Source organism: Bactrocera neohumeralis, chromosome 6 (genome assembly GCF_024586455.1).
Source record: "Bactrocera neohumeralis isolate Rockhampton chromosome 6, APGP_CSIRO_Bneo_wtdbg2-racon-allhic-juicebox.fasta_v2, whole genome shotgun sequence".
Classification (NCBI taxonomy): domain Eukaryota; kingdom Metazoa; phylum Arthropoda; class Insecta; order Diptera; family Tephritidae; genus Bactrocera; species Bactrocera neohumeralis.
This window is the reverse complement of record NC_065923.1, coordinates 46,108,204-46,136,009: the sequence shown is the minus strand read 5'-3', so window position 1 is coordinate 46,136,009 and position 27,806 is coordinate 46,108,204. Positions and strand designations below refer to the sequence as shown.

Below are 27,806 nucleotides of genomic sequence, written 5' to 3'. Positions count from 1 at the left end.
TTCCGAAATAAATTTGGATTTAATTGATCTGTAGCGAACGAGTTTTGTTCTAATTAATTTCAACGAATAGTAAGTATAACAAATTATATCTAAAGTTTGCTTATAAAATACATACATTCAATCCAACTTACTTTTCGTTATTTTGAATTTATTTTCTGATTTTTTTCATTTCGGGTATAGTGTACGATCTTAAAGTGAATAAAAACTCAATATTCTGGATAGAAATTTGATTTATTTATAAAAAGAAAATACCATTGTTTGTATGACAACTACCATATATCCTATAAAGGCCCGATATCAGTGGTTCCGGTAAATTAGCACCTTCTTGAAAAACAAGTTTTAGACCGACATCGTCAAAACTGGGGGCCTACGTCACTGGCACCCACCTCACTGTTGACAACGTCCAGTGGGTTTAACGTGGGTACGTGCTGACGACAGCCTTACCGCTCCGATCAGGCCGAAACTATTACCAGTTGAGCTTGCATACTGCTCCGACTAGAGGAAATAACATCTAAACGTTTATCAGTTCACTTAACCCCCCTATCACACAGATTCCTAATGTCGGAGTACATCGAGCATTCAGCAATTACATGCATACAGCCTCTACCCCTGCCGCACAAAAACAATCCGACCTATCAGAAAGGTACCTCTGATGCAAAAATGTATGCAGAGGCTCATGCTCCTTACGCCGAAAACCCAGACTCAGACAAAATATGAAGTCTGGGTTACCCTCAACAACCCCAACGTCCCGAATGTACTCATAAGTCACTTGTCTGTTAGGACTATTGTCCTAAAAGTCTTGCCACCTACACCTGACCCTATTATCTAGAAGGCTCCTGCCTCTTAGATACCCCTCCCTCTCCAAATCATGATTGGAAATCCAGTCTTCCGCAGCAATGACACACTCAAACCCCTTCTTAACCTGAAGGGGTATGACATTCAGAATCAAGAGGGAGGTGTACTTAACAAAACTGCATAACATTCGTTGAGATGGTGCGACATACAAGCAAGCATCATACAATTCTCTATTGAGAGGAGTTTTTGGCACCCCAAGACTATTGTGGCTGCTTCTCACCATACAGCGGTTCCAATAGCAGCACAATCTACAAACAAGCCACATACAGAACTCTGCGAACAGCCACGAACCACTCCGATCTCCACACTCCCATTCATGCTGACTAGAATTTTTTTTGTAAGTGAAAAGTAATATAAATAGTAATTTACAGACAGCCAAATATTTCCTCCAATCATTGAACCACTTTCCCAGCTTAGGTTTCAAACGCCGCCTTGAAGTCAAGTAAATATGCCAATATTGACCCCGCGTTAGCTCCCAAAGCCGTTCCACCATAACTCTTTCAAACACTTTTCCTGGGGACCGTTTAGACCTAACCAGGCCAAAGGCGTAACTGAACTCCCCATCATCTAATGGAGGAACAGGTACCTATTATGGGGCGTCTGTACCTCCGACCTGAAGAACGCACCCAGCAGAACCCCCACACACTCTCTCCACGACGATAACAGAGTGTCACCAACACGAAAAGAGGTGATACCCTCCCTATTACGACCCCGGCAGATCCTATAGACCTGACCGCAAAGGTCGAACATATTTTCTCTAACGAAACTCCTCCAATCTTCTTCATTAATTTTAAGTAACATATCATTATAATCCCTCATCGCCCAACTAAATTCATACCTAAGCTGGGACAGCCTGTCAGAATTGGACCTCAATCGCTTGACAGTCCTTCTCTTCAATGTTAACTCATGCGTCCACCACTTAATTTTCCTAACAACGAAACTTTTACATCTCTTTTACACTCAACTCTTTAAACACTCTAAGCGGTATATCCAATACCGCTTCCCTAATAGAGAGCCCATCTTGATTCCAGTCAATACCAATGGTACACCATCGCTGCAATGGACTCTCATACCGCGAGAAAAGGATTGAGGAGTAACCATCATTTGAATTAAATTATGATCACTCAATCCCCACCCCCCTACCTACTTGTTGACTGATTCATAAGCCTAACGTTAATGACACTCACGCCGCCAGACCCATCGCACGTCACTGTTGACAGTCATAACTTCGAAGTCGTAGATAATTTCGCCTTTCTTGGAATCAGTATCAGCAACAACAACGTCAGCCTCGAAATCCACCGCAAAATAACTTTACCCAACAGGTGCTACTTCGGACTAAGTGGACAATTGAGAAGAAAAGTCCTCTCTCGATGAACAAAGGTCAAATTCAACAAGTCGCTGTCATAAACTCTAAGGTATAGTCCGATGAACCTGTGTCTACGCAGTTTTCGAGAATAAATTAAATTGGTCGATTGCATTGTCAACGGTCGAACGCTATGGAACATTTGCAGAAAGAAAACGAGAGTTGGGCATATTTTTAATATGGCATTTTTGTCTACGCAATTCCATTTATTTTTTCGGATACATTAAAGGTTGTCGGTCGGACAATATTATACATGGCAACCCCGTCAGAATGAAACGAATTATATTATTTGAACAGGTAGTATAATGGATATATATTTATGTAAGAGCTGGAGACCTCAGTAGCCAGCACTTAAGCTTGGTGCATTAATCATTTATAATTAGTTCTCTTATAAATAAATAAATGCAAAAATATTTAAGTATGCACATAGAAGGTATATAAAAACAGAAACCATCCGAGAGTTTGTGGAAACTTGGTATTGGTGGAGAAAGCAGAAAATCCATTTTAACTCATTTTTGAAGCTTTATAGTGAATATGGCAGTATTCAGAGGGTTCCATGAAGATCGTTCCACATCACTTTGGTGTTTAAAATTCGGTATTCCGTGCATATGCAGGCAGCCTGCGTCTTTTAGATGTTTTTAAACCATCTAAACCCATCTACAAAAAACCTGAACCTATGACATGCTTTATTAAATTTAAATAAAAGAAATGCATTTATTGTGTGTGTATTAATGAAAATTTATTAAAAATTAATAACTATTTCATAACTTAGTATGATCTATGAACATATGCATACTTCTAATACGTTGTTGTTACTTTATCCGTTGTAATTTTTTTACAACTCACTTTTTGTGCCTAAATACTTAGCTGAATTTCATAATAGTTTTAGAGGCTTTATTATTTTTTCGTTTCAAAATGAGTTTTATAGATAATTTACACAATTTGTTTGGAACCCTATTTAATTTCAGATTACAAGTTTTTAAAAATGCATTTGTAAGAGTAGTAATATATTTTTTTCCAAATTTTAGGCGCACAATTGTTTTTTTTTATTTTTCACTATTTTAAAATTTTAAAAATTTTGTACAAGTAATTATGTATATTAGTGTTGCCATTTAATTCTCTTGATTCACAATTTATTTCTCTTTCCTAGACAGAACGCGAATACAAATATTTTCTTATATAAAGAGAGAAAATTTTGAAAAAATATATTTTTTTAAAATATTTTAAAAAATTTTTAAAAAAAAAAATTTTTGAAAAAAAGAAATTTAAAAATGTATTTGAAAAAAAATTTAAAAATATATTTGAAAAAAATTTTTAAAATAGATTTGAAAAAAAAATTTAAAAATATATTTGAAAAAAAATTTTAAAAATACATTTGAAATTTTTTTAAAGATTTTGTTTGTAAAGTTGTGACTGCATTTTTTTTTAATATATTTGAAAATTTTTTTTAAAAACATTTAAAAAAAAACTTTTTAAAATGCACTTGAAAAAAAAATAAAAATTCATTTGAAAAAAATATATGTATGTATTTGAAAAAAATTTTAAAAGTACATTTGAAAAAAATTTAAAAAATACATATAAAAAAATTTTAAAAATACATTTGAAAAAAATTTAAGACTTCGTTTTTTTCTTCATCGTATAAAGTAAGGATAATTTTTTAAGTATGTATGAATACTTATAACACATGTCGATGTGAAAGTTGTTTATGATTTAATGGAATGTACGGGTATTACAACAATTCAAATCAAATGCACGTTATTTAATGTGTTTCATAAATTGCCGTTATAAATGACAGTACTAATTTAACAACACACACTGCAAATGTCATTCGGAAATAGTGGAAAAGCGCAAGCTAATAATTTTATTACTTAAAAGACATTTGTGAAATTAAATTTCTTACTTAAAGCACAAAAGCCTTCATATAACAGCGAAAGCATTAATAAACAAATATGAAAAGAATTCAAAGGGCTTACATATAAAAACTGCAGAGATTCGGTACAACTTCTTTGCTTGTTGCTTTCTTGTTGTTGTTTGCTTAATAATATTTTTTCACGCAAATTAAATTTAAAAAATTATATTACTATAAAAACTTAAAATAAAGAAAATGGACGGTATAAATTTACTTTTGAGAGATGCCTATATTTTGAGTTTTTTTTTTTTCAAAAACTAACCTATAAAAGGTTATTTTGTAAAAAAAAAATATAAAGAAATACGTAATGTAAACATAAAACCAAACGATGAACTTAAAGTTAGCAAGCGAGCAGAATACAAAAAATTCAGCAGAAAAAATTACGACAAAAAATTTGATTATTCAAACATCCAGTTGGAAGCAAAAGTAAGTGGGTCTACTTTTTTGGCAATTATTGTATATGGTATATGCCTATTGTTTTTTGTTTTACTTTGTGTAGATAAGAACACTTGACTTTTTAGGAATGCCGCGACGTCTAAGACCCTGCTGCGTATTGTACCACTTCCAACTGGTCTTCGCTCATTTCAAAATTGGCAGTGTGACACGCAACGTCCAATGAGAATTGTTTACACTTTAATTTCGCTTAATTTACTGTGATTTACTTTTGATCGTCATATATTGATTTTCGTGTTCAGTTAAAAGCATCATCTTGTTCACTTTAAGAACATTACTTTCGTATCAGCCAAAGTTTTCTATGAACTGCTACAAATGCTTAGTTTCGTATTCAATTTTTACACGCATTTCGTTATACTTCTCTATGGCTAAACGTCTGCGTCGCCGTTTGTCATGTCATGCTTAATATAATTACATAATTATTATGTGTAAAATACATTTTACGCTACGCTAATTCATCGATTTGCTTTTGAAAACCACATTGAACAGTTTCTCTTTTTTATACGTGTCAGTTTGTGTGTGTGTGTGGGTGCGTACGCTTACGTGCGTTGTATAGTTGTGATTGCAAGGTTGCAGCAGGCTGTGTAGAGTTGTAGCTACCGCGTCGACTACGTGCTCCAATTGCCTATATGCTGCATGCCGAACTATATGAACCACTCTTTCCGTTTTGTCACTTGATGGCCTGTTCTCGAGTGCAAAACGGCCTCGTCCGGGTCGTCGGCGTTGTTGGCGCCCTCATCTTCGTGCGTCAGATAATCGCCTTTATGGCGGTGCACGTAACGGCCAATTAAGAAGATCATGAGCAGCAATAGCAGCAGCAGTATAACCAAAATGACTGTAACGAAAGCGTTGTATAAAAGTAAAATTGGATTTTGAGAGACAAATGTGTGTCAGTACTCACAGCCTAGTACAATAGAGAAGCCGCCATACGCCTTACGCAATTTATCCTCATCGACAAGTGGTGGTGGACGCGTTTCGATTTCAATGGGCGGATGTGTAACGGGTTCCACGCCGCAAAAGTCTTCAGTCAATTGAGCTGCGTAGAAAAAAAGAAGGAAAATGGGAATAATTATTATTGAGTTTATGAGTTTATTTGAAACACTTACTGCCCAGTGATTTCACATTAGCTGGTGGATTCTGTTGGAACATCAGTTTCAGCGGGTAAATGTCATCGAATTGCACACGCGACACACAGCCCACAAAACCGTCTGTCATCGATTCATTTTTGCCTATATACATGTATTGTATGTTGTTGAATTGCGCGTCCGCGCTGGCTTTTATATCGAAATTATATTCGACTGGCTCGTAGTTGTCCACTGTAAGCACCACCGTGGAGCCGCCATTTTTACGTGAGAACCGCACATCGTGGTATTGACCCAAACCGAAATGTTTCTTGGGGAAAATAATCTCCTGACGCTCAAAACCGAAATCGAAAACACAACGCAAATGACCTGCAAAGGCAAATTCTGTGTTTAGCATGCGGAAATCAATAAAAGTAGTGGCTTATCGAAAAACCCGTTACACCCACCTGAATTCGATATTTGTATTGTCAAATATTCACCAGTCAAATTTGACGATAAACCGAGCAGAAAACCTTTGGGTATTGTTGTTGTAAATCCAACGCGTATATTCTCAGCAATCGTCGAACGGAAGGAGCCCTCAAACTCATAGCGTATAATAGAGCTTGTGCGCAAGTTGACGCCAATTTCTAAGCAAAAACAAAAACAAAAAACAGGTTTAGCAAGCGCTTTTTAATATAAACGGGGTAAGCTTGTAAATTTACCATCAGCACAAATTGGGCCCTTGAATGCGCTCCAACGGCAGTCGCACGAGTAGCCATCGTAACGTTCGATACACGTGCCATTATTTAGACAGGGACTGGACTCGCAACGGCCCACACAGTCGGCGCTCACGCCGTACAGACCACGCAGGGCATACTGTTTCAGATCCACCATTTTACCGTTGAGCAACAAAGCGCGTATGCAACCAACATAGCCGTCACGATACTCAGTCGTAGCGCCAATTACCAAATCGGATGTGAGATGTAAGGCGCGTACTGGACCTGGTGGCTCACGCACCTCCGCTTTGATGGAGCCGTCAACGACCAGACGCGCTTCCTTGCTGTTGAGTTTTACAAAATTTTTCATTATTTATGAGATAGATTAAGGTAAAAGAAGTTGAGAGCTACGCACCGATTGCGCTCCACGCTCACTGTGTGCCACTGATTATCGTTCAAATGATAGCTAGTGCCGACATTTACGCCAAGTGGTCCGCTGCCCGCTTGATATTGGAACTGCAGCTTGTTGCCACCGTTTATGCTCAATTTGATGTAATCAGTCGGTCCAGTTGCATGGAAGAGTACAGCGTTCTCTTGCGTCGTCTTGAACTCCAAGTAAATATCACCCGAATGACCCATATCGAATGGTGGCAAATTAATGGTGGCATCGGCAATGCGGAATGTCACCACATTGGTGAATAGATCATCGCCTTCACAGCGCAGCGAACCCAAAGTGTAACGACCTTGTTTCTCATCGAGCGGTGTGCCAGTGTCACCGAATTTTACTGCGCGCACCGGCAAATGCTCCTTTTCACGTATATCACCGCCATCCTCAGTCCATTCGAGACTATTGGAATCGCAGTTGCACCATTTTGTTGGATCGTGACATTTGCCCAAAATGCCGCACTCACATTTACGCGAACCGGGCAGTGCGCCAGCCCAATAGTCCATGGGTTGATTGTGGCGCGAAACCCACCAAGAGAAGGGACGGAAATTGCCCGCTTCAGCTGTAAGTAGCATGTGGGAAATTGTTTAGTTTTAGCAGCAGTTATTAGACAAAAAAGCGTATACTAACAAGGCGAATTGAAGAGACGCGATGAACGGCATGAGTAGCTCAAACGCTGCCAGCAGGTGTGTGAGCGATTCAGCAGCGCCTCGATTTGCAGCATATTGGCATCATACATGATATTCTGTTCGAATGAGCCTGGCTCTTGGAAGCCATCCACAGTGGTTGTGTGCTCCTGGCTGTGACTGAGTGTGGTAATGACGCGACCATCGGCTATGAAAGACGAAACGGTTAACAAAAAGTATGAGTACACTTCAAAAATATAAAAGAGGTTCACTATTACTTACAATAGAACTCGCAAGTAACGGGGAAGGGCTCTAACGGACCACTGCCGTCAACATCAATTTTCAAATTAACGCGCTGATTCACATGACCCACATTCTTGTAGGCCTGGCACGACAGTGGATTGTTAGCTGCAAAAAATACACAATTATTTACAAACACTGCGTATAAAGCACTTCAACAGCTTACATGTGTGACACACAGCGCCCGCATAACCCGTGTTGGCACAGTCGCAGAAGAACTCCATCGAATTCTGGTGGCAGACGCCACTGTGCTGGCATGGATTTGGATTGCAGCGATCAATCATTTGGCAGGCGTCCACCACCACCTCGTCACCGCAACACACTTCCTCGCCCTGCACCCAATCCTTGGGTAACTTATAATTGCCATCGACCAATATCATGCGCATGCAGCCCACAAAACCATTCTTATCCACACCGCCAGCGATATTGTAAACTTTACCCGTCGATATTTGTATGTTCTTCGTTGTGGTCATCGGCCGCTGATCGATGTCGAGCACCAAACGATTACGCCCAATTGTCAACACAAACGAATGCCATTTGCCGTCGTTGAATTGTTCGTCGTAGTTGTCCAGTATGATGCGTGGCTTATCGGCCAGTTTCATGTCGATTTTCACCTTGCCAAATTCCAAGAACACACGCACATAGCCGCCCGAGGCGAAATCATGATGCAGCATTATGCCTCTATCCTCGTAAGTGCGGAAAAAGAAGGAAACATTCATTGTGCTTTGCGCTTCATAGCCCTTGATGCGCACATATGAGCCGCGTGTGGTAAACGTAACCGGGTAAATGGGTGGCGAGGGGCAGGCATAAACGGTGTGGTACTTTGTATAACGGTACGCGTCTCCGTATTCGAAACTGTCCTTCATCGCGCGTACGAAATTCGTCGAATTGATGAATATGTTTTCCATGCAGCCGGTGAAATTTTGCGTTACAATAATGCCTTCTTGAATGTTGGGTACACCACCGAGGTAGAGCTAAAAGTGGTAAACAATTTTATTTCATAATTAAAAAAAAAAGTGAACATAACCTCGCTACTTACCGCACGATTCAAATTCAAGCGCGTGAATTCGCCCTTAATGCGGCCACGTACTATGACACGATCCACCGAGAATATAATATCACGGCGGTTGCGCGAGATCACCACATCGTGCCACACATTGTCGTCCAACAGACTGCCCACTGAGAGCGAAGTCATCAAACTGCTGCCCAAGTCCAGATTCAATATCATTTTATTATCCTTCAGCTGCAAAGCGAAATAGTCGCCCTGTGTGCCGCGTGAGTACATAAGCAGACCATTGGCGAAAGCGGTTTTGAAACGGAAACGTATGGATTCACGTGTGGACGCCACTGGCTCATACTGCAGATCGTAGGTGACTAGGCCGGTGCCGTTAAAGTACAGGTTCTCCGCAACTAAAATGAGCAAAGTGTTGAAATTAAATTTTTTTAGATTTTTATGTTGCTAAGTAAATAACATGTTTGTCAGACTCACCATAATCGCAGCCATAGAGTTCCACACGCATCGAAATGCGATCGTGCCAGCGTGTTGGATTGATACGCACCCACTGGGCAATAATGGGCACCTCGAACACATTGTAGTGTATGGAATTGCCATCGGAGTTACCCTTGAACATCTGTGGGTGGATTTATGTTTTGTGTAATAAATATAACCTCAAAATTAATAATACAAATAACATTCAAAACATAATCACCAAAACCGAGAAGAGTGTAAGGACATGCAGAGTGTAAATTTTAGTAAACTTTCACCGACTGTGTTTGTTGGGAATTTTATAAAATGTGTTTGATAAAACACATAATTATTCAAAGAAAAAATCACAAAAGCAAAATACATACATACATACCATAGATCAAAAAAAAAAGCACTAATACAAATTTACAAATAAATAAATGAAAAAAATAATAAATAAAAAAAAATAAAAAAAAAAAAATAAATAAAAAAAAAAAAATAAAAAAAAAAAAAAAAAAAAAAAAAAAATAAAAAAAAAAAAAAAAAAAAATTAAAAAAAAAATTAAAAAAATAAAATAAAATGCAAAAAAAAAACGAACAAAATAAGAAATCAATATAAAATTTTTAAAATAACTTATTTTTCTTGTATGTATTTAGTATTTTAGCCATTGAAATCGAGTTTCTTAGACAAGAATACAGTTTCGGTACTAGAATTTAAAAAACAAAAATGTTTTTGGAACATCGTTTAGAAAACAAATGAAGAGTTATTATTTGGTAAGTATTTAATTTTTTTGAAAATGTAAACTAACGGGTTTTTCAATAAAAGCGCTACAAAAACGTTTTGGAATATCAAACCTAACCTTCTTAATTCCTGTGAATACCTTCGATGTTATCATCATTCGATTTCTTTTTTATGGCCATCAGCTTGCACGGACTTACAGAAGTCCAGACGGAACCAATTTTCGACGGTTTTCAAGCATAAATCGGCCGATACTGCAATCGTCACTGGCTTATTGGCATAGACCATAGACTTGACGTAGCTCCACAGGAAATAGTCTAACGACGTCATGGTTTTCAATAAATCGATTGGGACATTCGCTGTGTGGCTTGTGGCGCTGTCCTGTTAGAAACACATATTGTCCAAGTCTATATGATCCAATTCGGGCCAAAAATATTCGGTTATCATTGATCGGTAGTGATTCCCATTCACAGTAACATGACGGTCTTGATCATCACGGAAGAAGTACCGTGTGGATTGCTGTCTAACCTATAACGCATATTTTGCTTATTGACGAAGTCATTCAGCCAGAAATGAACCTTATCGCTGAAGATGATTTCTCGATGAAAATCCGGATCATTTTCAAGTTGTTGCTTAGCCCAATTCACGAATATATGGCGGTTCTGGTAGTCAAGCGGCTTCAGTTCTTGCGTTAATTTGATCTTGTAAGGATGTCGGCCAAGATCTTTTAGCAAAATTCGCCACAACGACGTCACAGAGATGCTTGAGAACGACGTGTGAGGGACTGCTTTGGGTCTTCCTCAATTGTTGCGCTAGTGGCACTATGCCGCACTATGGACACTTCTTTGTCTTGCACAAGAACATTTTATACTATGCCTGTGGATTCATATTGTTCCACTAGACGCTCAATTTTTGATCTCACAGGACGAATATGACTACCATAAATTGAACGTAGCGCTCTTAAAGTTGAGGCCGCTGACTCCGAATTTCGGTACTAAATTTTATAAATTTCGTCTCGTTGTAGGATCGTATATCTTCCCATGATGAAATGGAAAGCCTTACTGAAGAGAAATGTCAAAAGTGTGGTAAAAAATATGCCGTCGTTTGCTGTTCCTATCGGTCTACTTTTGTAGTGTCCCTATTGAAAAACCCGTTAAAATAAAAAAATAAACTATATTTTGGCGACGCCGAAAATATTATTTTTTTTAATAAAAGACCACAAAACAAAATATCAACCTATGATAATAACGGTCTGTGTTCTCTGAAAGATATTAGCCTCCCTTTTTCCACCTTCAATAAAAATTATCCTTGATCTACATACAAAAATTAAGTTTTTATATATTATAGTGTTATCTATAAGGAGCTGTTTTGAAAGGGCAAAGCAACGAAAGAAATGTCACAGGTCAACAAATTCTTATCGGTTAACCTGCAAAACAAGGAACAATCAGAAGTCGAATTTTTCACAGATCGTTTTAAACCCATTCTCAAAACAGTGATTAGCTATATAAGCGGAAGGATTAGAATTTATAACTTGAAAAAAAAAAAAATATTATTACTCTAGGAGTATTTTTTCGGTATTTCAAACTTTTTGGAATAGACCAGAAGGGTCGGAAATATTTACATGCGGCTAAGGGTTGTATATTAAAAGAAATAAAATGCTAAGAAAATGATATTTTTACTCAACTACTTTATAAAATACTAATTGCCACATTTAGAATGTGAGGTTAGAAATATTAAATAATAGGCTTTGCAATGTTTTGGAGATTTAAAAAAGGTTAGACTTCGGTTTTCTGCACGGGCAGCTTAAAAAACGTAAACGGACTCACCAGAATATTATAAACTTAAATGAAAATTTTTGAAAACTTGTAATATCGGAAAAAAATGTAATGAAATAAAACACTTTTATATGTATTAGCACTAAATTTCAAAATATACAAAAGAGATATTTGAAAAAAAGTGTAAAAACTAAACGCAAATCATTACTTCAAAAACACAATTGAGCAATTAGACAAGAGAATATGACAATTCTAAGGCATTTATCTGATCTAGTACTAACCAAAAGCATCTTCTATCATCATTTTTAAATACTCGTACTTTACCTGCGGCTCATTCGATGGATTCACATACGAGCGCCAGTATTCGCCATCATCCGAATACTGCACAATATACTCGGTAACGAATTCTTGTGTATGCTTACGGCCCATTGTGGCGATTTTGCGTGTCTTGCGTGCTTCACCCAGATCGAGTGTTAGAAAGTGATTGTAAGTATTCTCGATCGGTGTCCAAGCGGAGTCGCCTTTATTGTTAAGGTGTTATTTGTTATTTACCCAGCATATTTTATGTGTTTGAGTGTTAATATAAATAGAAGAAAGTGTGTTGGGGTTACTGAGACAGTGTGGTATATAACTATAAGCTTAGGGGTATAAAGGGTGCAGCGAGTTCTCACATGCGTAGAGTTGCGATTTTTTTTTTTTTTTTTTTGATAAAATACAACAATATGAAATTTTTATTGTGTTACAAATGTCAATTTTTATTTTTTGTAACGCTACAACTCCGCTCTATACACCCTTTATACTGAAATTACATTGTTTATGAATTGGATGTTAACTTTTTTGATAATTTGTTAAACACACACCATACAAACGCATATCTCACGCACACCATGAAACAAAATTAATGAAAAAAATTAATAAAAATATTTTACAAAAATTTTTAAAGCACCAAAAAAAATCCATTTTTTTTTTATATTTTACAACAAAAGTATAGGTAAGCACCACAGAAATCTAAAAAAATAAAATACTATACAAAATCCAAAGCGAATAATTACAATAAGCGCATTAGCAGCATAACTACGGATTAGCACAATATTACCGTTACATAAAAAGAGAAAATACGTGTGAGCAAAAAGTGGTGGTGGTAAGTCCTGCTGAGTGCGCCCAAGCACCATTCTGCAGTAAGCCACTGCAAATATGTAAATGCAGCGACTTACAGCGGCGTTGCATATGTCAGTCTTGTGTCATATTTCGAATTGGAAAGCAATTCCTTCTAACATATGTCATGCATATATTCTCTAGTAATAAGTTGGACGCATTTTCGTTATCTTTAATTACTTTTATGGTCAGTGTTTTTGAAGCCATTCACCTTTTTTATAAACCATTTTCAATACATGTATGTGTGTATGTATGTATGTACAAATGTGGGTGTGTTGTTGACTGTTAAACTGGGGCTTACCTTAATGTTGCCACCTGGTTCTTTATAGTCGGCAAACTCCAAATCAGATATGCCATAACTAATTGAATATTCGGTGACATACTCATCGCTGTGCGGTCGTCCTTGCAGCGCGATGTGTGTCACATTTCTCACATAACCCAAATCGATGATAAGACGTTGATCGAAATCGGAATTTTTCGCCGACCACGAAGTACCGGCTATACAAGGATATATGTATACATACATACATATATGGGCGTGATTGTAGGGGAATAGGCAAAAATAAAAGAAATGGTAAACAAAAATATTAACTACGAAAATTAAGACAAACGATAAAGCTCTAAAATGGCAAATAAACTGAAGATATAAAAAATACGAATTTTTCAATTCATACTATATAAAATAATATTTTAATTTCTAGAAAACATAAATAAGTAAGCTAAAATATATAAAATAGTTATTATTTACATGCTAGACTAACTAATTCGAAGTAAAAAGTACTATAAAGTAAAACACAACTGACGCTCTTGTCTTATAGTGCCATTCTGGTTTTGTTGTTGTTGTTGTTGCTGTTGTAACGGGTACCTAATCCCCGTTAGGATGGAAAGGATTAAACAAGTTGTCGTCGACGTCATCCAACGGTAGACCCAGGAAGCGTGCTGTTTCGACGGTGTCGGACCAAAGGGAGAAGGGTGTTCGATGGGTAGGCTTAGCAGGGCATGCAAAGAGTTGGCAACTCTAGCTCTTTGTCTGCAATGGTTGGTGGTTTGGCTACAAGTATGCCATTCACTGAGAGGGAGTCGGTGAAGGTGTTAATGGCTTCACTTTGAATGGCGGTCAGTACATATCGGAAGTTAGTTGCCTCCGATGTCTGGTCGGCGTATTGCATTATGTCGTCGACGTAGTTCAGGAATGACCTCTTGATGTTCCTACGAGGCAGTTGAGCTCCAAGCAGGTGACTGCAAGGATGATTTCTGTGAAAGCACCCCAGTATGAAGTACTTGGAAAGGAGTTCATTATGTAGGTGTTCGATAGGAGACATCAAGAGGCATCTCTCTTCAAAAAAAAACTTCACAAAAAAAATGTTTTTTCTATTTTGCAATATACAGTTAAACGTCAGCGGTACAGCCAGGATCATTTCCGTATCAAATCAAACGTTACAAAAACACCCTGGCAATAATAAATCACAAACAGTTGAATGACTTTGTAAACTTTATCCTACTTTCAACTGAATGGTATGAAGTCATGCACAATTAGTTAGTTACCAGTTTTGTTTACCCAGAGCAAACCAGTGTATCGATTGATTTGTAAGCGTGACACCCACGCATTATCAAACACGTTCTAACGATTGTGCCGCACAAATGGAAACACGTGAACACCGAAACCATGAAGGGAGGCGGCACATACAAACACTCGTGCAATAAGAACGCGAAATCCCTCAATATTAAAAGGCAAAACCTAATGACAATGACGACTGAAGGCACACAAATAGCCAAAACTACAATTGAAATAGCAACAAATGAATTTTAAGAAGGGAGTGTAGCTAATGTAGCACGCGCTACAACGACAGCTATTGTAGGAGTCGGAAATTGCGGTGCCAAATGCGAACGCCAAAGCCAGCACAACCAGACTTACGGATGAGTTGTGAAAAGACAATAAATTTTAAATTGAATAGGTGACAGACTAAAGAAGAAAGCAGCAAGAGGAGTGAAAATAAAATAGAAAACTAATTGAAATGATTATCAAAATCACCCAAAATTTGCTACAACTGAACACAATAACAACTCAAAGCAAAGTCTAGGGCTTGAAATGAAAAGGGTCGTGAAGCAAGCAAACTACCCTTATAGAATGCATGCCAACTAGGGGGATAGTGCAATATTTGGAAATAAAATCGTTATTTCCAGGTTTTTTTCTTGTTATCGCTTTGGTTTCTGCTGCAGTGCTCTTTGCAAGGACACGAAATTGCCATTGCAATATGGCACAGCATCGAAATACGTGTATATATACATACTTACTTATGTATATATGTATGTACATAGATACATATTTACTTGTACTTACAATTTTATTCTAAAAGGTCGCTCAAGTTTAAATTGCTGATATTTCCTTTTCGGGCTTGACAGCAGTGCCAAAACTAAATGGTCATGCGGCATAACAAATATGCTTGCCAGCTAGCAATTCAATGCTTGCAAGGAACACTCTAATGCTGTAAATTTTCACACAACTAGGGGAGACAAATGTACGGTACATTCACAAGCCCACTTACCGTTTATAAAGGGTAAAGCTAGAAGTACAGAAAATCGTTATGCGAAGAGGCGACGACGGCACGGGGCACTGTGGTCGTTCCGTGTATACTTATAACAACAACAATTAAAATAAATAATAAATGGTGCAGCGCTCGAAAGCAAAATTGCAATTGAAAGGGTTCCGTGTTGCATTTAAACATTTAAAGTTCATTGAATATGATTTGAGCCGATCGCTTACCGCAAGCGGCAGGTGAGAACTAGTGTGAGCTTGAAGAACCGCTGAAATATGGGATAATTTTTTTTTTGTTCAATATCACAGCAAGAATTCGTAGAATTTGTTTTAAGGATTTTCCGCTTCATTAAGTTTTATGAAATAAATAGTTTTGGGTTAGCTGAATAATTGCTGTAAGTAGTTGGTGATTTTGATAATTTGAGGTTAGGGTATATTTTTCATATATTTTACATGTTTGTATATACTCATAAATTAATGTATAGAGGTATTTAAAATATGTATTTTTTCTCCCCAAGAAGCTTCTCATTGGTCAGAATGATTAAGCTGCCATACACACTGATCTATCAAAATCATGTTCTTATATGTATAAAAAAAAAGAACTTTTATTTGTGGAATTGTCTTTATGAAATTTGGTTTAGATTATTTTAAAAGGCAACGTAACAATCTCCGAACATTTGATCGGATCGAACCACTGTATCATATGGTTACCATATCGTTTCCACGACAGTCGGGTAACCACAACGGACCAGGATTATTATCCGGCCAAGACTGCCAACTCGGCACTATTCCTCTTACTATAAAATTTAAAAAAAAACTTAAGGTTATAAGGCAAATCAAAGTATGGAAATTACCGAACAAATTATAATGCCGCTGATTATTATATAAAGTAAATACAGCTAAGAAAGCTAAACTAGTTTACAATACAATAAAAGCAATTAATATAAAAAAATATATTTTTATTCACATACATATGTACATACATACATCCGGAATACAAAAACACTTTTATGCCTAAAACTATCTTGTGGTATAAATACAAGCAGGAACTATGACTTCAGTCGCTTTTTTAAAACTTCTCTACAGTATTCTACTATCTCCGCGTCTGATGCTTTTTCCGTCGCCACCAAAAGGTCTTCAATTTTTACAAGTTCAAATTTTCCCAGAACTGGCTTACAATTTTTAAATGCAATTGCTGCACAATACTTTGGTTCTAGTAAATGCTCTTCAAAGTGGAAATCATTTTCGGGTAAATCGTTGCGGCGTAATTTTGTACCGGTTAATGGTGAGGCCGCAACATCCAACTCACGCGTAATATCCACAGTGAAACTGATCTTTTGCAAATCAACAGTTATGCCCACACCAATTTCTTTAACATACGCCTCTTTGAGGCACCAATGACGCATAAACGCCTTCAGTTGGTCGGCCTCATTATGCTGTGGGTGACGTATATAGCGCCATTCACTGTCAGAGAATTTGCGTTGCATTATACGAAAGAATTCAGCTAGATTTTTGCCTCCGCTATATTCAATTTTCATAACATCAACGCCAACTCCCACTTTTGAAGTGGCGATAGTAGTAGGTGCTGTAGCTGCTGCTTTTATGTCACTTTCGGCAGAAATGCCTGCAAGCACTACAAATTTCCCCTGGTGTGATACATTGAACGAGAGTTGATTGTGACATTTATCTTCTGCTTGTAACCAATAAGGCTTTCCACGTACATCACGTGCAAATCGCACATCCTTATAGTCAACACCACTATGGACACTGACGAATTTTCGCATTAACAGGCGACCAACTAGCGAGGAAAGGAAATCATCAAGAAATACGAATTTCATCAATCGATCCCGTTCCTCAGGCTGTATGACAGCCACCGCCTGTGCTAGTTGCGGTAATGTTAGACTCCAGCTAGTTAAATCAATGGCCCAACGAGTACATTTATGTTGCATAATTGCTTTAAGCTTTTGTAAACTATTTTATAGTAATTTTATTTAATTTTCTTTATTAAAATCAAATTTACAAATAATACATCACAAACAAGTTGATTCCAATTGGAAACTGACGAAATGTCAAAATGTGCACAAAACAAAACTCAATGAGTAATAACATGTGTAAGAGAGCGAATTGAGCACATGCAGTGCTACCAACATCTGAAGCGAATAAAAAATGTAAACATACCGTAGTGAGGGCAGATTGTGCTAAAAAGCTACTTCGAATAAAATAAAAAGGTATGATAGTGGTTAATAATTACTTCTTATCAAAATAAATAAATAAAATAAAGTTCAAAATCTATATGTATGTTTTCATAATGATCCAATAGAAAAATGATGCACACAACTAAAAAGTTGATTTCATTCAAAAGAACCGGATACACTTAGTATGTGCACACAAATCTAAAAATAAGGCAGATATATTCAAATGCGATATCAATAAATTGTTTTTAAAATATAGAATTGCGTACAATACTGAAGAAATAAATTTCAAAACTATAACATCATGTCGATTAGACACTTGTTTGTGGTAAGCTATTTAATAAATAAACTATAAACAGCAGATTTAAAGAGATAAATTCTATTAAACCATAAATTTCATTTAAAACAAAAATATGTGTTCCATTTACTAAAAAAGCAAAAGTATGTTTTCATTATCCACTCACATAGAAACTTCGCCACTGTACTTAAATGTATGAATTATTGTATGATACTTTTAGTACAGTATAATTTTGAACACACGATTTCGCTTTCACAATATTTTATGATTCATAATAAATTATATGATAAAAATAAAACTTATTTGCTGTTTTACAACGAATACAAGCATACGTATGTATATATGAATGTATATTTAGTCTATAAGTTTATTGAAAGCACATTTTACCGTAAAGCTTATTGTTTAGAAAAAAACAGTGGAATTCTTAATGAAAATAAAATAGTGTGTGAACAAACAAATTTATAAATCGACGAACCCCCTAGCAAGGTGTCTGATAAATGGCCATTCATACATACATACGTACATATGTATGTACATGTATAAATTATAGAATTAATCTTTTCATATATCAAACAAGCAGCAAGCAACATTTCATCAACACTTACCATTAAGGCGCGCCTTCTCCGGACCTCTATCGTTCAAAGATGAAGTGGCCGTAAGAACAGCATGCTCCATAAGTGGTTGATTACAATCGTAATCAGAGAAGTAGTCGTTATAGGAATCTAAAAACAAGCAAAATTTTAAAATTTACATCTAGCAAATAACGAAATATTTTTAACTATGTGTTTTTAATTTATAAATTTATTGTTTGTTTTGCTTATAATGTGACCCACATTCATAAAAACAAGGTTTTCTTTCTGGCACTCATCCAGCTGAAGTTGTCAGTTCTTGTAATTAAGTTTTCATATCTGCTATTTTATTTTAATTAAAAAATTGGAACAAGCTCTCACATTTCTCTTCTTGAATAAAAATAGCAGGAACAAATTATTGGTATTCTTGTTGCATGCATTTTTTTAAGATGTGTAATTTTCTACAGCAACTACCTATTCTCGTGCTCGACAGCCTACATAATATATATATGTATGTATGTACAAGCCAGCAAACTTTTGATTTTGACAAGTAAACAGAAACGTGATACAAAGCTCCTTTAAATATTATAATTTACAAATATACCTTACCATGAGCATTATCCTGCTCATGAACACTTCCCATACATATTATATACACACTTCCACAAATATATGTATTTACTCATATTTATGTAAACAAGACTAACAACACCCTACTTTCGTTTGCAAAATAAACCACCCTTTTTTGAGTGGTGCAGACAATCTGGCTGTCGCCGTCGCCTGTGTATACTGTTTGGCTTGTTTTGTGTTCATGCTGCCTTATCCTGGCTAAGTGCCACTACTCAAGTGCGACTAACAAAAGTATAATGCAACAATTCTTATATGTATGTGGGTTTTACTAAAAACAGAATTAATATACAATTTTAAAATAAGATAACATGGGTTTGACAAAGATCAAACATGTGTAGTGAAGTTTATTTCATAACATACATTTTTAGTTATATACGTGAAATGGATTATCCCAAGTTCCATTTAACTATTATTCATGAATATCTATGAACGTATGTACATATAGTATATGTAGATGTTTGAATATTGCTTGATCAATTATGTTGTTGTCTAGGAGTTTGCAAATATGCCAGTAGTTGTTTAATCGAAGTCACTATTAGCTTATACGAACCCTCCCAAATGTAAAATCAAAGGAGCTTGTCTGGAACATTGCAGACGTTTTTTTAAATGTGTACATAAATGGTCTCCCAATAGCAAAGCCTGTAATACCAACATTTAATTCACGTGTTTGACATGGTGCTGAACCTTTGACCGAAATATTTCGCATGCGCATTAAATGTTCCGGCAGTATGTCATAAAACGCCGGTGCCGATTTGTCCTTGGTAAAGTGTATACATAACCAGCAGCAAATTATTGCAATCACTACGTTCATACGTACATATGTATATGCAAATTTATGGACATAATTAAATATTCTTAATAAAAAAAAAGCTACAGGATCATGTTTGTTATGAAATCTTTAGTTAAGGCAGTTTTATGAATCAGCGGTCATTAGCTTTTATACATAATATTTAAAAACAAAAACAACAACAACCATTAAAGCTTGATAATACCCTTTCCCCCTTCCCAAAATATGGGTGTTGCTTTTATACTCTCTGTTTTGACTACCTAGTTCGTAAGCTATCTAGCGCTGGAGCGGACAAGTTCAGCTTTAATACGCTCTCCCCGTTGATCACACGTAAACGGCTTTGAGCGAGTATGGACAAATAATTTGTTACCAACAATATATGTGAGCGTAAATAGCCAACATGTTCAATTAACCAAAGCAAGAGCAACGAATGATGAGACATCGCCATTACGATCTCAATGTGGAGTCACACCCAAAAAAATTATAAATGTCAGGGCTCTAATTTTATAATAAATTTAATTTTTCCACATATTTTTTCTTATAAGTTAAAAAAAAAAACACGAAATAAAACAAATGCCTTTTCTCCAATTCTATAATTACCTGCAGTAACATTCCGTATGTTGCAGCTTATGAAAAAAATTCCACAACAAAGCAGCGCTCTCGTCAAATCAAAGGCATTCATTATTGTATAATATAATAAAATATACAGATTTCAGTTAGAATTCATTCAGTACATTGGTGAATGCATGAAAAATATTTTGCACTTGTTAGGCGTCCACCTGATAACCACTTTTTAATAATTTCTTTTAGCTGTTGGCAGTGAAATTTATTTCTACTGCCCAGCGGAGCGCTAGCTTGACACACCAGCACAATTTACAGCACCGCGCACCGATATTTCTTTAGCGTAATGAACCTAATCCAAGCATGTGTACAATTAATTCCTCATATAAAAATGTACTTTTATAATTTTTTTAAGAATTCTTATAGCACAAGATATTACACTAAATAATAGAAACCGTCACACCGCTGCAACGAAATATTGTTCTTTACAACTCCACGTTCGAATCGAATTTGAATGCAAGAGTTTGAGCTCTCTCAAATAGCTCTCTTGTCTAATTTGACGTTCCAATAAGAAAAAATGTTTAATATAAAAATGCAATAAAAGTTAATGTTGGCAGCATTGCAACACAGGGTTGCACTTAAAGTTTCCCTTAGTAATTTTACATAAAACTACCTCTATTGAAATTCGAAATGATCTAAGAGTTATTGAATACGACTATCATTAATCATTATTCCTTATTGATGTTATTAAGCTTAACAAAATTAAGTTTAAGAAGATTTCCGCACTTCTTTACAGTTTAGAAGCAGCCCAACACAGGGTTGTGTGGAGTCATACATAAATGTCAACATATTTCATTTCTTACATTGTACATCAATTTTGTTTGTGTCTCAGTTTGACAAGTAAACACGAATTCAATAAAAACAGTTGTCTAAATTGGTAAACACAAGAAATTTTAATTAAATGTAAAATTGTCGATTAAAGCGCAGTCTAAACATGAACAGCCTCAATATACCTACGGATTTTGGCCCAGATTCAGGCGGTCGTGTAAAAGGTTTGGTTATAGTTAAGCCTATTGTATATGGTAATATTGCACGATCCTTTGGCAAAAAGAACGAGGATGGACATACACATCAATGGAAAGTATATGTAAAGCCGTATCACAATGAAGATATGTCCGTTTACGTGAAAAAAGTTCACTTTAAATTACACGAAAGTTATGCCAATCCAAATCGAATTGTAACGAAACCGCCTTATGAAATTACCGAAACCGGTTGGGGTGAATTTGAAGTAGTCATCAAAATATATTTCCATGATCCCACAGAAAGGCCGGTAACTTGCTATCATATATTAAAGTTATTCCAAAGCCCTGTGGTTGATGGTGAGCTATCGAGCACAAATTTGGACAATACCAAACGAATGGGCGCTGCTAATGTGCATTTGGTATCCGAGTCGTATGAGGAAATCGTTTTCCAAGAGCCCACACAGCTAATGCAACATTTTCTCATGAACGTACAACCGTTAACAAGTGGATCATACACACATGATACCGATTGTAAGTGTTATAATCTATATTTTTTGAAAATATTACAATTTTTTTAATATTTAGTTGAGACAAAGAAAGAGAAAACCTTGGAAAATATAATTGATGTAAAAGGAAAAGTAAAAAGTGAAATAAACTCCCTAAAGGACAAGTTAAAACTAGCACGTGAAACCATAGCGAAGTTCAAAGCAGAACTTGCAAAAGTACAAAAGCCACCTACTTCATAAATATATACATAAACTGAACTTCCAAAAAAAGTTAAGAAACTATTATAAGAAAAGATTTGTAAAATATTTGAAAATTTACAGATACAAATACAACTTTTTTATTCCAATGAAAAAATATATGTTTTATTTATTGACAAGATAAATCAATTTTCAACAAATTTGTGTTAATGGTTTCAGACAATGTCCATAAATTGCAATTCAGATAATAGCATCACGGTATTAGGTAATGGCCGTGGTTGCGGTGAAAGTACAGTTATAGTCTGTCTATCCATATCCACATCAGTACTGTAATAATTGCAAAAAGTGTATCCAATTATGTTTCAGAAAATATATTTTTTGTTTTACTTACACGCAAACAAAACCAGCCACATTAGTTCCAATCACGTCCTCATCGGTCGATTCAGCAAAACTAATAGCTAATATATGATGTAGCAATGAGGGGCTGGGCGTTACTGCCACAACCTTGGTTTTATTGTCTTCCGCTTTCATACCAATAGGCATACAGGAATCTGGCAACGGCGGAGCGCCAATTTTGTACAGCTTCAAATCTTGAAACTTCACCTCAAATGAGAATGGATAGAAAGGTGTTCGATGGCCGTAAAAGTATTCCTTAATACGTAGGTCGCGTTGTTCACTACGCAAATCTCGACTTCGTTCTACCACACCACCACTTTTTGGCAGCAACACGACACGCACAAACGAAGGCATATCCCTCAAAAGCTCATTATACAAACGCTCTTGATCCAATACAAAGATAGCATTGACTTCGAAAGCCTGTGCTGTGTGCAATAAGTGTGCGTAGCCGTCACCCTTTACCCATCCACAGGTGTTTATTATCATGCCGGAATGTTTCGCTAAAAATATGTACATATAGATATGTTACCGGAAAAAATGTATATTTACTTACTTCGTTTGTTGACATTCATGGATTCCAGCGTTACTTCTGCCATTTTCGATACTGTCGCTTTATATAGTACATTATTGCTACCTGGGCCTTTATGACCGAAGTGATACACTAAGGGTGCAGTCTGAGAAAAGCCTTCTTCAATGCTGGCAGGACGTTCAATGAGTATTGTAGCAATAGTACCTGGTATAGAAATAGATCCCTGTCCGACGTCAATATCAGCGTATAGCGGACGTCTTCCAAGTCGCACAGCATAGTTAAGAAATATGCGAGACAGTGTGCTCTTTCCGACGTCTAATGGTCCTACAATCATTGCAATTGGTCCACGTTCATCCTTTTCTTCAGCGCTAGCACGCATTTGTTCTAAGGCCGCATGACAGTTTAAGTATTGTACCATTGGAGTCTCCTTTGAAATGTAACTAACATCAGTTTTGCCATTTACATTTAATACGCAACCATGATAGGTAAAAATTGCCACTTTCGCGCCAGTTAGAAACTCGTATTTTTTCTTCTTAACCAATTCAGTACCAAACATTTCGGCAAAGCCAGAAATGAGCTAAAAAATTACACATTTAAATGATGAAAATTGTGATAATTTTTTAAACCCACCGTAACGAGAACTTTCGCATCCTTGTCTTCTATTTCAAAACGCAGCTCAGAATCTGCTTCCAATGTGAATTCTTCGCCTTCTTTGGCCTCGTCAGACATTGTTACAGTTTGGTGCCCAAAATATAATATAATTAGCCAAACAAGGTAATATTATTGAGAATTTACTATACTTTAGAAAATCGTGTTTGACGCTTAAATATTAAATAGTTCTATTATTTTGTTTATAAACAGCTGATATGCAGGGTTGTATTGACCTGTATCAACAAAATCTTTGCAAAAGGTAAATCGACTAGTTTTTAATTTTAGGTTTTTTAAACAAAAAAAATCGGCAAACAATTTTTTAAAAAAATTTATTACGTAATTGAGTTATTCTATGCTGGGGTCGGCTTTAGTATACCGTCCCAGGATTTCGGGAAAAAAATGGGTATGGTCAGATAGAGTTATATCCGCAGGAAGATTATAGTTTTCGAGATGTGCTGAGCATATATATGGAGATACAGAAAAATTGAACATTTTTTCGTTATATTGAAATAAACACTTTTTTTATGGAAAATTAAATTCCCTTGATTATAGGAAATATAATCGTTTAATTATTGTATTACAGTAATAACTACATTAACAAAATGCTTAATTTATGCATAAAAGTTAAAGATTATAACTTGGATTACAAAGGTGCGCAACTAAAAAAGTTTTATGAATCTTTTAAGGCTGCGTGGACACCTTAACGTCAGAATATAACAGCTGGGAATGCTATCGCAATTTCACTATTGTGAATACCTAATATTTGTCAGAACTTATAAATAATTGAATCAAGCTATAAACAAAATATTAAACAATGAGTAATATTTATATTCAGGAACCACCGACTTCAGGAAAGGTAAGATATTTTTTTGCATCAAGATGGCCATTAAATTAATTTTCATTTATAGGTTCTCCTCAAGACTACCGCTGGTGACATAGATATAGAATTATGGTCTCGGGAATGTCCCAAAGCATGTCGCAACTTTATACAACTTTGTATGGAAGGATACTACACTGGCACAATTTTTCATCGCGTAGTCAAAGGTTTCATTGTACAAGGTGGTGATCCCAATGGCGATGGAACTGGTGGAGAATCCATTTACGGTCACACATTTAAGGATGAATTTCATTCTCGTCTACGTTATGCGCGGCGTGGACTTGTTGGAATGGCAAATGCCGATAAAGATGATAATGGGTCACAGTTTTTCTTCACTTTGGCCGCCACACCGGAGCTTCAAAACAAAAACACGCTTTTCGGCAAGGTGACAGGTGATACTTTGTACAATATGCTAAAACTGGAGGAGGGTTTAGTGGATCATAATGAACGTCCCATGTATCCTCAAAGGATATTGGGCGTTGAAATATTAAGCAATCCTTTTAACGATATAGTGCCACGAAAAGTAGCAAAAGAAATTAAAAAGGAAAAGACGAAGAAACGAGAAAAGGGAGTCAAGTAATTAAATTAAATTCTTATATGGCGTAAAGTTGTTTTCTAAACCGCTTTCTTTACAGAAATTTTGGGTTGCTTTCATTTGGTGAAGAAGCAGAGGAAGATGAGGAAGAAACTAATCAATTTGTACAAAAAAATGCGGGGAAGGCAAAATCAATGCACGATGTGGTAGATGACCCCAAACTTAGCAAGGATGCTTTACGTATCGAAGATACCAACATAAGGTCAGATGATGAAGAGATGTTGGAAGAGGAACGAAGACTGGCATGTGTCAAAAATGAACCAGTGGATGATGATGATATAGAGGAGCGTCGGCAGCGAATCAAAGATAAATTGCAGACAAATGCGGCTAAAAAAGTAATTAAAACGGAAGCAGTTGAAATAAAAGAGGAATTGTCTGACTCTGATGAAGATGTTCTGCTGACACAGGAGCAGGAGCAAAAAATAAAAAGCGAATTGAAGAGGTAATTATATTTCATCGACATTTGTAAAACATTTTTTTAAATAAACCGTTAATAATTTTTAGGAATGAAATTCGACAAGAAATTCAAAACCTGAAGAAACAATATCAAACTGAAAAACGTCAAAGAGAAAATTTGGGTGATAAAAAAACGGAGAAGAGTAAAATTGACGAATTAAATGTTAACCCCGCTGAGGATAATGAATTCATAAAAAATTTTGTTGATGAAAAAGTGAAATACAATGGCTTAAAGTCAAAAATACCAAAAAAGGGTGCCAGCCGAGAAGATTTTACTTTAAGCTTACTATCAAAATTTCGAAATAAATTGGATGCACTTAAACAGAAGCAATCTGAATCGAATGAAACCAACGAGTCTTTAGATGATGGAACCATAGAGAAAGAAATTCAGGGCGATGATTGGTTGGCGCACACATTAAAGTTCGAAGAAGCGACACCCATATTGGCGAAGGATGCGTCCACTAAGGGTGACGATTGGTACGATGCATATGATCCTAGAAATCCGCTTAACAAACGTAAAAGAGGAGAAGGTTCTAAAAGTGGGGGAAGTAATAGTAAAAGTTCTAAACGGCATTAGGGAAAATTTGAAACATATTTATTTTGGTATCAAAATATAAAACTTGGAAGAAAAGAATTTACAATATTATGGAGTTTTGTTAATCTTTTCAAAATATTTCGTTTTCTCTTTGGGATTTGGAACAATCTGAAAATAAAATATGTTAGTTTATAACTGTGGATATGTGCAATTTTATTCTATTACTGTTTCTGCACCAGGCTTCCAACCAGCCGGACAAACTTCTCCATGTGTATCGGTATATTGGAATGCTTGTACCAGACGAAGTGTCTCATCTACTGAACGTCCCACTGGCAAGTCATTCATAGTAATTTGTCGCAAGATTCCACGATGATCAATGATAAATAGACCACGTAGTGTATGTCCTAAATCTTCTAAATAAACTCCATAGTCCCTGCTAATCTTATGCGTTAAATCCGAAAGCAGTGGAATTTTTACATATCCAAGACCACCTTCCTTTCGGGGTGTGTTTATCCAAGCCAAATGTGTAAAATGTGAATCAACACTAACCGCAACTACTTCAGCATTTATCTTTCGGAATTCTTCGACGCGATCAGAAAACGCTATAATTTCGGTGGGACATACAAAGGTGCTGAAAATAAAAATGTATTCATTTATGCAATTTGATGGATGGTGAATATAAATTTTCACTCACAAGTCAAGTGGATAAAACAGAAGTACTAAATATTTTCCATGATATTGGGAAAGTGATAATTTGACGAATTCTCCTTTCACAACAGCTGTTCCTTCAAACGTTGGAGCTGACTTAGATACTACGAAAAGAATAAATATACTATAAATGTATCACAAACAAATATATTTATAACACGTACTGACGGCTTTAGTGGTTTGCAACTTGTGGTCTCCACGAGGTCCTTCGGAAGGATAAACCGAGCCTCCAGCAAACGAATGGCATGAACCACTTTCGTCATATTTATTACCGGCTGTTAATACTGCACACAGTATAAGAATACAAAGTTTCGACAACATTGTGCGTGGTAGCATCCGAAATCTGTAAATACTAATTTGTAACAGTATTAACACGTATAAAGCCACGCAAACACTTTTCAGCTACTGAATGGTGATATCTAATCGAATGTGCTAATGCGTGGTCACCATATATGTGCTTATATAGTACTCATGCGTGTATTGTTGATAAAATTCTTGATTGATGCCGGCTTATTTAACATAATAACAACTTATCAGTTAAATTTGTTTTTTACACATTGAAAGAAAAAAGAGAGGGAACTAATACTTTGATGACGGAAGCAAATAAGGAACAATAACAAAGGAAAACAGCATTATAAATAAGTCAGCAATGTTAATTTTTATGAATTTATACATACGTCTGTGAATACACACTTTGTTTAAAGGTTATTGTCTAGTTTACAGATTTTTAAATGTTTTGTTTGAAACTATAAATATTTTAGCGTCACTCACTTTATAAAATGTAATAATAAAATAAAAAAACAAAAAGATAAAGATTGGCACAGTGCAACCGGCAAAAAACACAAGGTTGTATTATTTGTCATGATGTACATTAACTTATTAAACCACTTTTTATATT

General features: G+C 36.0%; 6 protein-coding genes across 11 annotated transcripts; 2 read left to right on the top strand and 4 right to left on the bottom strand.

Moving 5' to 3' along the window:
- Positions 1-3,731: 3,731 nt before the first annotated feature.
- On the bottom strand, positions 3,732-20,952 carry LOC126761597 (neurexin-4). Of its 3 annotated transcripts, none has more exons than XM_050477910.1 (14): positions 20,475-20,952; positions 18,494-18,610; positions 13,164-13,360; positions 9,218-9,359; positions 8,768-9,138; positions 7,895-8,702; positions 7,711-7,836; positions 7,433-7,636; positions 6,773-7,364; positions 6,364-6,701; positions 6,109-6,288; positions 5,687-6,031; positions 5,482-5,616; positions 3,732-5,415 (listed from the first exon to the last, which is right to left on the bottom strand). In XM_050477910.1, the coding sequence occupies exons 1-14, from the start codon at positions 20,554-20,556 to the stop codon at positions 5,225-5,227; spliced, it is 3,828 nt and encodes a 1,275-aa protein (XP_050333867.1). In that variant the 5' UTR covers positions 20,557-20,952; the 3' UTR covers positions 3,732-5,224. The 3 variants fall into 3 exon arrangements, with proteins under 3 accessions (XP_050333867.1, XP_050333868.1, XP_050333869.1); XM_050477911.1 differs by lacking the exon at positions 13,164-13,360 and adding an exon at positions 12,032-12,228; XM_050477912.1 differs by lacking the exons at positions 18,494-18,610; positions 20,475-20,952 and adding an exon at positions 12,032-12,228 and having other exon boundaries at positions 13,164-13,258.
- LOC126761610 (L-aminoadipate-semialdehyde dehydrogenase-phosphopantetheinyl transferase) lies at positions 16,337-17,468 on the bottom strand. Its single transcript, XM_050477931.1, has one exon. It carries the CDS (start codon positions 17,345-17,347, stop codon positions 16,448-16,450), a length of 900 nt encoding a protein of 299 aa, XP_050333888.1. The 5' UTR covers positions 17,348-17,468; the 3' UTR covers positions 16,337-16,447.
- Positions 20,953-21,361: 409 nt separating the features above from the next.
- On the top strand, positions 21,362-22,254 carry LOC126761615 (YEATS domain-containing protein 4). Its single transcript, XM_050477942.1, has 2 exons — positions 21,362-21,988; positions 22,043-22,254. Exons 1-2 carry the CDS (start codon positions 21,430-21,432, stop codon positions 22,201-22,203), a joined length of 720 nt encoding a protein of 239 aa, XP_050333899.1. The 5' UTR covers positions 21,362-21,429; the 3' UTR covers positions 22,204-22,254.
- Positions 22,255-22,320: 66 nt separating this feature from the next.
- LOC126761606 (protein CLP1 homolog) lies at positions 22,321-23,907 on the bottom strand. Its single transcript, XM_050477926.1, has 4 exons — positions 23,717-23,907; positions 23,111-23,663; positions 22,553-23,057; positions 22,321-22,488 (listed from the first exon to the last, which is right to left on the bottom strand). Exons 1-4 carry the CDS (start codon positions 23,813-23,815, stop codon positions 22,377-22,379), a joined length of 1,269 nt encoding a protein of 422 aa, XP_050333883.1. The 5' UTR covers positions 23,816-23,907; the 3' UTR covers positions 22,321-22,376.
- A 567-nt stretch (positions 23,908-24,474) lies between these two features.
- Positions 24,475-26,308, top strand: LOC126761604 (spliceosome-associated protein CWC27 homolog). Its single transcript, XM_050477924.1, has 4 exons — positions 24,475-24,593; positions 24,646-25,190; positions 25,250-25,651; positions 25,714-26,308. Exons 1-4 carry the CDS (start codon positions 24,552-24,554, stop codon positions 26,240-26,242), a joined length of 1,518 nt encoding a protein of 505 aa, XP_050333881.1. The 5' UTR covers positions 24,475-24,551; the 3' UTR covers positions 26,243-26,308.
- Positions 26,244-27,704, bottom strand: LOC126761614 (peroxiredoxin-2). Of its 4 annotated transcripts, none has more exons than XM_050477938.1 (5): positions 27,586-27,704; positions 27,073-27,260; positions 26,895-27,012; positions 26,426-26,831; positions 26,244-26,368 (listed from the first exon to the last, which is right to left on the bottom strand). In XM_050477938.1, the coding sequence occupies exons 2-5, from the start codon at positions 27,242-27,244 to the stop codon at positions 26,309-26,311; spliced, it is 756 nt and encodes a 251-aa protein (XP_050333895.1). In that variant the 5' UTR covers positions 27,245-27,260; positions 27,586-27,704; the 3' UTR covers positions 26,244-26,308. The 4 variants fall into 4 exon arrangements, with proteins under 4 accessions (XP_050333895.1, XP_050333897.1, XP_050333898.1 ...); XM_050477940.1 differs by having other exon boundaries at positions 27,073-27,251; XM_050477941.1 differs by having other exon boundaries at positions 27,073-27,251; positions 27,602-27,703.
- Between the last annotated feature and the right edge of the window lie 102 nt (positions 27,705-27,806).

Excerpts from the sequence above, each read along its gene's own strand:
- LOC126761610 (XM_050477931.1), bottom strand. The coding sequence starts at position 17,347 with ATGCAACATAAATGTACTCGTTGGGCCATTGATTTAACTAGCTGGAGT.
- LOC126761597 (XM_050477910.1), bottom strand. The coding sequence starts at position 20,556 with ATGAATGCCTTTGATTTGACGAGAGCGCTGCTTTGTTGTGGAATTTTT. Across the intron at positions 7,837-7,894 it reads GGGCGCTGTGTGTCACACAT|CTAACAATCCACTGTCGTGC; the intron begins GTAAGCTGTTGA and ends TATTTTTTGCAG. Across the intron at positions 6,702-6,772 it reads GTGAGCGTGGAGCGCAATCG|CAAGGAAGCGCGTCTGGTCG; the intron begins GTGCGTAGCTCT and ends AAAACTCAACAG.
- LOC126761615 (XM_050477942.1), top strand. The coding sequence starts at position 21,430 with ATGAACAGCCTCAATATACCTACGGATTTTGGCCCAGATTCAGGCGGT. Across the intron at positions 21,989-22,042 it reads ATACACACATGATACCGATT|TTGAGACAAAGAAAGAGAAA; the intron begins GTAAGTGTTATA and ends TTTAATATTTAG.
- LOC126761606 (XM_050477926.1), bottom strand. The coding sequence starts at position 23,815 with ATGTCTGACGAGGCCAAAGAAGGCGAAGAATTCACATTGGAAGCAGAT. Across the intron at positions 23,058-23,110 it reads CATGAATGTCAACAAACGAA|CGAAACATTCCGGCATGATA; the intron begins GTAAGTAAATAT and ends ACATATTTTTAG. Across the intron at positions 22,489-22,552 it reads GTGGCTGGTTTTGTTTGCGT|TACTGATGTGGATATGGATA; the intron begins GTAAGTAAAACA and ends CAATTATTACAG.
- LOC126761604 (XM_050477924.1), top strand. The coding sequence starts at position 24,552 with ATGAGTAATATTTATATTCAGGAACCACCGACTTCAGGAAAG. Across the intron at positions 24,594-24,645 it reads AACCACCGACTTCAGGAAAG|GTTCTCCTCAAGACTACCGC; the intron begins GTAAGATATTTT and ends TTTCATTTATAG. Across the intron at positions 25,191-25,249 it reads AAACGAGAAAAGGGAGTCAA|AAATTTTGGGTTGCTTTCAT; the intron begins GTAATTAAATTA and ends CTTTCTTTACAG.
- LOC126761614 (XM_050477938.1), bottom strand. The coding sequence starts at position 27,244 with ATGCTACCACGCACAATGTTGTCGAAACTTTGTATTCTTATACTGTGT. Across the intron at positions 26,832-26,894 it reads CTGTTTTATCCACTTGACTT|CACCTTTGTATGTCCCACCG; the intron begins GTGAGTGAAAAT and ends TTTTATTTTCAG. Across the intron at positions 26,369-26,425 it reads GGAAGCCTGGTGCAGAAACA|ATTGTTCCAAATCCCAAAGA; the intron begins GTAATAGAATAA and ends TTTTATTTTCAG.